General features: G+C 37.3%; 1 protein-coding gene across 1 annotated transcript; it reads left to right on the forward strand.

Annotated features, from left to right (window-relative positions):
- Nucleotides 1-2,792: 2,792 nt before the first annotated feature.
- Nucleotides 2,793-7,172, forward strand: LOC108977336 (regulator of nonsense transcripts 2). The gene is made up of 7 exons (XM_018946959.1): nucleotides 2,793-3,804; nucleotides 3,869-4,538; nucleotides 4,602-5,588; nucleotides 5,651-5,804; nucleotides 5,873-6,019; nucleotides 6,085-6,696; nucleotides 6,757-7,172. The coding sequence occupies exons 1-7, from the start codon at nucleotides 2,886-2,888 to the stop codon at nucleotides 6,868-6,870; spliced, it is 3,603 nt and encodes a 1,200-aa protein (XP_018802504.1). The 5' UTR covers nucleotides 2,793-2,885; the 3' UTR covers nucleotides 6,871-7,172.
- The last annotated feature ends 1,686 nt before the right edge of the window (nucleotides 7,173-8,858 follow it).

The raw sequence follows: 8,858 nt of genomic DNA on the forward strand, positions 1-8,858 counted from the left end.
TTTTTCAAACAACAAAATTAAACTATGAAAATCGTCAAAAATTGAAAACTACAAAAATTATTTTCACTGCGTATAAACTGGAGCTACAGTGTATGGGTGAGCAACGAAAACATATTTCTATAATGCGGGGGTGTTAAGGTGATTACTATATATACTGTATATGGTATGAATATGATACAAATGTTATGCGATACATATGACTCTGCGAGATTCCTGTGGTCCTTGCGCTCAATGTACTCGTGCATGGTGCTGTTCTCGGTGGGCCACTTGTCCAGCAGGTTGTCTTTGACCAGACGATGATCGAAGATGCGATTCTCGAGATATGATGTGGCATGATACTTCATGGTTTTAATGATGCGTATTTTTTTTATGGTGTTTGAAATGTTTTGGTTTTTGATTTTATTATTGCTTATGACTTTTAATACACAAGAACTGCACTCACAATGGGTATACTCGATTTCAACATTAACTCTTTAACAGATTCCGTTTTTGCATATATACTAGGGAAGCGCGATAATAAATTTTTATCCTCAACAGCCCAGCAAAGCATTTCAAATGCTAAATGTGATGCGGAAATTCGGTGGTAACGTTTAGGATTCACTTGTCAGACTGCAGACTGGAGAAATTAGTGTAATGCATCGAAATTTCGAGCATTGAAATTCTTATTGACAAAACTGTAATTGCATAGAAACCAATTTGGAATGACATGCATATGTACATACATATTTTACTCCATTAGAATATTTCGTGGCTGTTTATATGAACAAATATCCGTGGCAACATGTTAAATCAGTTTAAGTCGACTTAAGTTAAGCTAGGTTTTTTTCATTTCTGGTGAAGCTCTGTGTATGTAGTTCCCTTTTATTTAAGCGTTGCTTGAAGTTCGCTATCATAACACCTTAATACCATAATATTCAGCGTCGAGTCTCTAAGAAGTTTGCCAAAAAACACCAATCAAAACCCAATAACTTAACTGGATTTAAAGTAACTTAACACATTGCCAAAGACAGCAAGCTACCTTACCCCACAGTAGATTATGTTAATTTCTCCTTCAAGGCAAAAATGATAATAATCCAGCACAATAATAACATGAACATTTCTTGACTCTCTCGACTGCGGTATTAGAACGAGCTATATAAGTATATGGGGTTGTCCGGAAAGTAATAGGACCGAGACGATTTAAAAAAATTTATTGAACCAATCGTTACAATTCTTTAAAAACTTTTAAAACAGGCTCCTTCTGCGTCGATGCAGCGTTGCCAGTGCAATCATTGAAGGCGTCACGGAAGGCATTTTCCGGAATGGCCTTCAGAGCCGAGGTGCATGCTGGCACCAAAAATTCGCTTTTATACTTAAAATGGTCTTAAATATCTTTATTTTTTAAAAGCTTATTCCTTCACTCATTCTCTTCTTTCGTACTGGCGTAAACAGCGCTCACGCGGTTATACCCAAGTTAACAATAGCGCGGAAGTGGTTTCTTCTTCTTGCAATTTGACACCAATTAGAAATACCAAGTGCAGCCAGTTCCTTCTCCACCTGATCTCTCCAACGGAGTGGTGGTCTTCCTCTTTCTCTGCGGGTACTGCCTCAAATACTTTCAGAGCTGGAGTGTTCCCTTCCATACGAACGACTCATACACATATATCTCATACCTCTTTCCATCGAATGCGAAATTCGCCGCGGCCAACACGCAAAGGACCATAAATCTTCCACAGAATATCATCGTCCACGCCTCTAGACCACATAGCAGAAAGGGAATAATGAGAGACTTGTAGAGTTTGGTCTTTGTTCGTCGAGAGAGGATTTTCTTTCTCAATAGCCTACTTAGTCCGAAACACCTGTTGGCAAGAATTATTCTGCGTTGGATTTATCGTCTGACGTTGTTGTTGTTGTTAATGCTGGTTCCAAGATAGACGATAGACTGTCAACAGGGACGTGGGATCGTCTTGCCCTCGTTCACCACCCATTTTCTTCGCTTCCAAATCAGCACTATCGGCGCGGTTGTCGAGGGCAATGATATCGATGTCAACAGCGTACGCCAACAGCTGTACACTCTTATAGAAGATTGTACCCTCTCAATTCAGATCTGCAAATCGAATTATTTTCTAAAGGAGTAAATTGAAGAAGACACATAAAAGGCAGTCGCATTGTCTGAAACCTCGTTTGGTATCGAACAGCTCGGAAAGGTCCTTCCCGATCCTGATGGAGCTTTTGATATTGGTCAGGTCTTTCAAAGATTTTGGGTATGGTATCCTTATCAGTTCTTGATTGCGTTACCAATGTTTTCGGAAGGTAGTATTAGGTTGACCGGATTGTAATGCTTCCAAATAAGTTTAAAAATTCGATAAGTAAAAATCTGGCCCCTTTTTCGATCCCGAGCTTAATGTCTGCAGACTTTGTAAAAAGGTTTCTGATTCTAAATAAATCATTGTATAACTGTCTTTAACATGCCGCCTAACCTAATCTAAGGTTATGTTTTTATCGTCCTAAGAGTTCTTACAAGCCAGTTTTTGGACCTCCCGTTATAATAAAATTCTTTTCTACTATTTGCTCACAATTTTAGTTAGACCACGATCTCTCTAATAACATTACGAGTTGCTCTATCCTTAAAGCCTGGAAGATTTAAATCACCACCTAGACAAAAATCTGCTTATACTTTTTTTAAAATTAATGAAGAAATAGAGTGCAAATTACTAAATGAGATAAAACCCTCTTAAACAAAATTCATGCTACGACAATGTTTTCAGCTGTTTGTGTCTACGAATGTCAAATCTGCTGTTCAGCTACGAAAACACAAAAAACTGCATAGTTAATAGATTGGAAAAGTTCGGATATTCTTAAAAAATATTTAAAAGTCAATTTGCCAAATAAAAAGAACTACCAAAATGGTGGTGGAAAGTTTAACTAATGGTGACGACTCTAACCCAGCGGAGAAAACGGAACCAAACGCACAAACGGATGCAGAACAGGAAGAGGCCACTGCAGCCGCCAATGAAACCGAGCAACGAGAACGTGAAGAACTCAATACTTTTATAGTGGAATTACAAGCTAAAATTAACTCGAAAGCGCAACTCCGTGCTGAAAATGTTAACTGTGAACATCCAGGAGACTCCTTTTTTGCTAAACTCGATTCCAGTTTGAAGCGAAATACTGCATTTGTGAAGAAATTGAAGCAGTTCACGGCGGCGCAATTGGATACACTACTTAAAGATATGAGCGGGCTTAATTTAAGTAAATATATTTCTGAAATCTGTGCAGCACTTTCTGAAGCAAAAATGAAAATGACTGACGTACCGGCGGCAGTAACACTCTGCTCGCGGTTACACCAAACCTATGCTGACTTTGATGCACAATTTCTCGAAGCGTGGCAAAAGTCTTTAGCTTTAAAGCCAGGTGAAAAGATCTCTAACCCAAGTAAGTTGCGCGTCGACTTACGTTTATTTGCGGAACTGGTAAGCTCGGGTGTGATTAGTAGTAAACAAGGCCTACAACTACTTGGATCTGTCCTAATCAATGTGATTTCGCAAGACAAGGAGGATCACAGCAATTTCTCAATTATATTGTCTTTTTGTCGACACTGCGGTGAGGAGTATGCTGGACTAGTGCCACGCAAAATGCAAAATTTGGCGGAAAAATATGGTGGAGCAGCTATCCCAAAGTCCGATTTTTTAGCGCCTGACAGACAGCAAAACTTACGGGGTTTACTAAAAGATTACTTTAAGAATTTGTGCAAGCATTTAATATCTGAGCAACAGGAATTGCTTAATATGACAAAAACCATACGCCGCACTATGGAATCTAAAGGTGAGGATAGTAAACTGTCGTACAATTTATTTCTTTACTAAAAAGTTTGACCGTTTTGATTTAGGCGAGATTTCCAATGACAAAAAGGAAAAATGTGAGCTAATGCAAGCCAATTTCGATAAACTACTCTCTTCGGCACAAACGCTCTCTGACCTACTTGACGAACCGCTGCCAGAGCTAACAACAGAGACGGAAAACTGCAACGCAGGCACTGTAATCGAAAATATGCTCGAGGATGCCACTATGGGTGATCTCGATCCTTGGGGGGATGATGAAACGAAAAGCTTTTACACCGATTTACCAGATTTGCGGCAATACCTACCTAATTTCAGCGCACCAAAAGTGGATTTGGAACAGAATGAAGAGCCCACAGAGATGACAGAGGAGGCACTCGACGCGGATATTGATGTGGAAATGGAAATAGATGATCCACCTTCCACTGCATCAGATCCACCGAATGATAAAGACGCAGAACCGGCAGCTGAACCAGCCAACGAAGAGTCGGCCCCAACAGCGCCATTACCAGATAAAATTGCGAATGCGCTAATGGAAGCAGGGCGCTTAAGTGCTACCCAGGCGCCACATAGCAAACAGCATTTCGATCAGTTTTTGACAAATCTGAATAACTGCGTCAACAAAGAACTCATCGATTCCGCAGCCATTGAGTTTCTGCTGAATTTCAACACAAAAAATAATCGCAAAAAACTTACCAAATCCATTTTTACAGTACAGAGGTAGTAAATTTGCATAAAAGTTGTTAATTTGTTTTTTTAACTGAAAATTATTAAACTTTTTAGAACACGTTTGGATTTACTGCCATTCCTATCGCGTTTCGTCGCCATTGTCAATCTGTGTAACACAGACGTCGCTGTAGACTTGTCGGAAATGTTGCGAAAGGAGTTCAAATGGCACATACGCAAAAAGAATCAGCTCAACATCGAATCGAAAATCAAAATTGTACGCTTCCTGGGTGAAATGGTGAAGTTCGGACTTTGCAAGAAGTTCGATGCGCTGAGCTGCTTAAAAATGTTGCTGCGTGACTTCCAGCATCATCAAATCGAAATGGCATGTGCTTTCATTGAGGTTGCTGGCATTTATCTATACAATTGCCGCGATTCGCGTCTGCTAACCAACGTCTTCCTCGATCAAATGATGCGTCTGAAAACTGCCACCGCTTTGGACTCACGTCACGCCGCACAAGTGGAAAGTGTTTACTACCTCGTTAAGCCACCAGACACGGTAAAGCAAGACGCTGTTGTGCGTCCGGTAATACACGAGTATATACGCCATTTAATATTCGAAGAGCTGTGCAAGCAGAATGTGGACCGTTGCATAAAAATGATGCGTCGCATTAATTGGGATGATCCGGAGGTGAGCAACTATGCCATAAAGTGCATGTCCAAGGCATATTTGTTACGTTTTCCGCACATACGTTGTCTTGCCGATCTGGTGTCGGGTTTAAGTTCATATCAAGAGCGTGCTGTGACTATGGTCATCGATAATGTTTTCGAAGACATACGCGCTGGTCTCGAAATACACTCACCGAAATTAGCACAGCGACGCATTGCAATGGCTAAATATTTGGGTGAATTGTATAATTATAAATTGGTGGAGTCTACGAATATATTGAACACACTCTACTCGATTATCTCACTGGGCGTGTCAACTGAGGAGGGCGTTTATTCAGAATTAGATCCACCAGATAGTTTATTCCGTTTAAAGTTGGCCTGTATGCTGCTGGATACGTGTGGTCAATACTTTACCAGTTCCATGAGTCGTAAAAAGTATTATTTGGTGTACAAGAAAAATTATTTTCCACTACAAAATCCTTTTTGTTTTTTTTTAGGCTTGACTACTTCCTTGTGTTTTTCCAACACTACTACTGGTACAAAAAGTCTCACCCGGTGTTTAGTAGAGTGGAAAATACGGCGGACTTATTTCCCATATTAGTAGATCACATGTACCGCGATTGTGTGGCAAATGTGCGACCAAAATTAAAGGTATACATATTATGTGAAGAATCGGTGAAAAAATGTCAATAAATCTCTTAATCTTATTTGATTGCAAGCTCTACAAAAATCTCGACCAAGCCAAGGAAGCGATTGAGAAATTGAAGGAAGAATTGTATCCACAATTGAAAGCCGGCATGCAAGCGCCAGCTGAGACTGATACTAATCTGGAGCCCATACGTGAGGACAGTGAATTTGATGACGCAGTGAGTTTAATTCCCAAAAACGAAATAAAAATAATAATAACCTCAAAACTCCAACACCTTAACAGCTGAGTGACGACTCCTCTTCCGAACGTGAATCACGTACGCGCAATCACGACGCTGGTGGCGATGATGATCCCAATACCGAGGACGCTAACAATGCCAACGAATTGGCGAACACTACCGATTGGACTGAAAATGAATATATGCTCGAAGATTGCGAACCACTTGTGGCGGAGCGATCGAAAGAAGATCTGGAATTCGAACAGATGTTTGAGAAGATGGCCGCCGATAGTTATCAAGAACGCATTAAAGAGACTGTTAAGCCGAACACAAAAGACATACCAGTACCAATGATGGCTAGAACGAGCAAGAAATCTTATGAGCAAATTACTACCGCGAGCGGTAATCAATCGGGTGGTGAGAAAGAAGCGGCTAAAAATAATGCATCCAATGCTGCTGGTAACACTGCTGGTAGCGGTGGTGGTGTAGTGCCATTTGTGCTGATGGTGCGCAGCGGCAAAGGTGGCAAACAGCAATTTAAACAATTCGTGGCGCCATCCGATTCGCAATTAGCTATCAATTTGAAGCTGCAGGAGGAGAAGACACGTGAGGAGAAGGAACGTGTTAAGCGTTTAACGCTAAACATAACTGAGCGCATAGAGGAGGAGGATTACCAGGTAAGCCAAAGTCAGTAAAGTTCTGAAATATATATATAACACTTTTTTATTTGTTAAAAGGAGTCATTAATGCAATCTCAACGCAGCATGTCGCAAAATCACTATCAGCGTCCCAGCAAACCAAAATTCCGCCATCAGAAAGGCGCACCAGATGCTGATTTGATCTTCAATTAGACACCGGCGGCGAAGTTAAGTGTAATTCACACCCAAATTATGGGGTTTCCTTTACGATTGTCGCAGTGTTAAAATGTAAGTCGCAGTCTCAACTAATGCGCTTTAAATGCTGTGTGTGATAGTCTACGTTGCTCAGTGCAAGGGTAATGATGAGGTTTTGTATAAGGTTTGCGTGCGGTCATGATGACGTTTGTTGAGAAGTTTTAAAAGAACTTATTAAAGTAACTACCGAAAATGAAGTAATCTTGGATTTATTTAAAATGTATTTTGATTTCATACCGAATAAACTTAAATTATAAAAATTAGTTTGTCTTTATGTTTGACTTTAATTGAAAAATGTCAAGTTTCTTGAATATATCTGATCAAAATAAAAAGTTTTCTATACAAGAAGTTAGTATTGGTGGAACAGCTTGTATGACGGCTAGTTTTCCATACAGAACTTAATTTTGATCGATCAGCTTTTAGGACAGCTACATCCTAAAGTAGGCCGATGTGAACAATTTCTTCGTGGATAATCCACGCTGTCTTGGAAAATAATCGATGCTAAATTTCGTAAATATATCTGATCAAAATAAAAAGTTTTCTATACAAGAAGTTAGTATTGATGGAACAGCTTGTATGACGGCTATATGATATAGTAGTCCGATCTGAACAATTTCTTCGCAGATTGTAGCGCTATCTTGGATAATAATCAACGTTGAGTATCGTAAAGATATCTTGTCAAAAGTTTTCCATACAAAACCACACTACTCACCAAATGATGTACTCGTATCTTGAAAATTAATTGAAAATTGCACAGCTTCGCTTTTTTAACTTAACATTAGATTTTATTAATATTAAAATAATATAAAAAAAAAAACACACACTAAACCAAAAAATTGACAAACTTATATTTTTCTAATACAATTAAATAGCAAATAGCGTACCAACTACTCTTTATGATTAATGTTTAAGCTTGTTCTCATCAACTAAATTGTATTAATTGTTAATTTTAATTGCAAAGATCAGTACAAAATTCATAGTAAAAAGTGAATATAAATACGCCATGATAACGGGTTTTTAATAAAATATAAAAATAATACAAATAAAACTGTTTCTTTTAGCTTAATGATAATTAGGAAGAGCAAGTAAAAATAAAATATTGATTAATTGCTTGTAAGTAACGGTACAACGCACAAAAACTTCTTCATTATTGATAGAAAAACTAATCGAGTTCAAAATAGCAGAAATGCTATTAGAAAATTGCAGACAAACACAACAAAAATTTTAAATACAGTTAAAAAAATTAATTGCAGTTGAAAAAAGTAATAACAGTTAAAAAAAAACTTAATTATAGTTAAAAAAATTAATTGCGGTAAAAAATTAATTAGAGTTAAAAAAATTAATTACAGTTAAAAAAAATTAATTGCAGTTAAAAAAAATTAATTACAGTAAAAAAAATTAATTACAGCTAAAAAAATTTGAATTACAGTTAAAAAAAATTTGAATTACAGTTAAAAAAAATTTAATTACAATAAAAAAAATATGTTTTCATCTGTTTTTTTCAACTTTTCATGTTATTTTGTAAAAAAAAATTGTTGCTTTTTGGAGTTATTGCAATTTTGGTTTATTTTTGTCTTACAAATATTATTAAATAACGAAAAATGTACCAACGTACATTACAATAATCGCATGATGTGTCAATTTGTCGTACTCGGAACAGCTACTTTCAGATTGCATCGTATAATTTAATATACAAACTACATTATATACTTATAAACTATGTTAATATAATTGTTTTAATACAAAAAATAAAATTAAATACGCTGCTTTGAAAAAAAAGTACTTGACTTCTCAAAAGTACTTAGCTCCCACATTTGTTCTGTATAGTCTGTTTGCTAGTTTACTGTTGTTTTTGATACTAAATTACACGCTTAAATTTTCATTTCAAAAAATATATATAGGTTTAGTAGGCACACTTGTTGTAGTATAAATTTGTTTACAAAAAA

This window comes from Bactrocera latifrons, unplaced genomic scaffold, assembly GCF_001853355.1.
Source record: "Bactrocera latifrons isolate USDA-ARS-PBARC rearing strain unplaced genomic scaffold, ASM185335v1 scaffold_87, whole genome shotgun sequence".
Lineage (NCBI taxonomy): Eukaryota > Metazoa > Arthropoda > Insecta > Diptera > Tephritidae > Bactrocera > Bactrocera latifrons.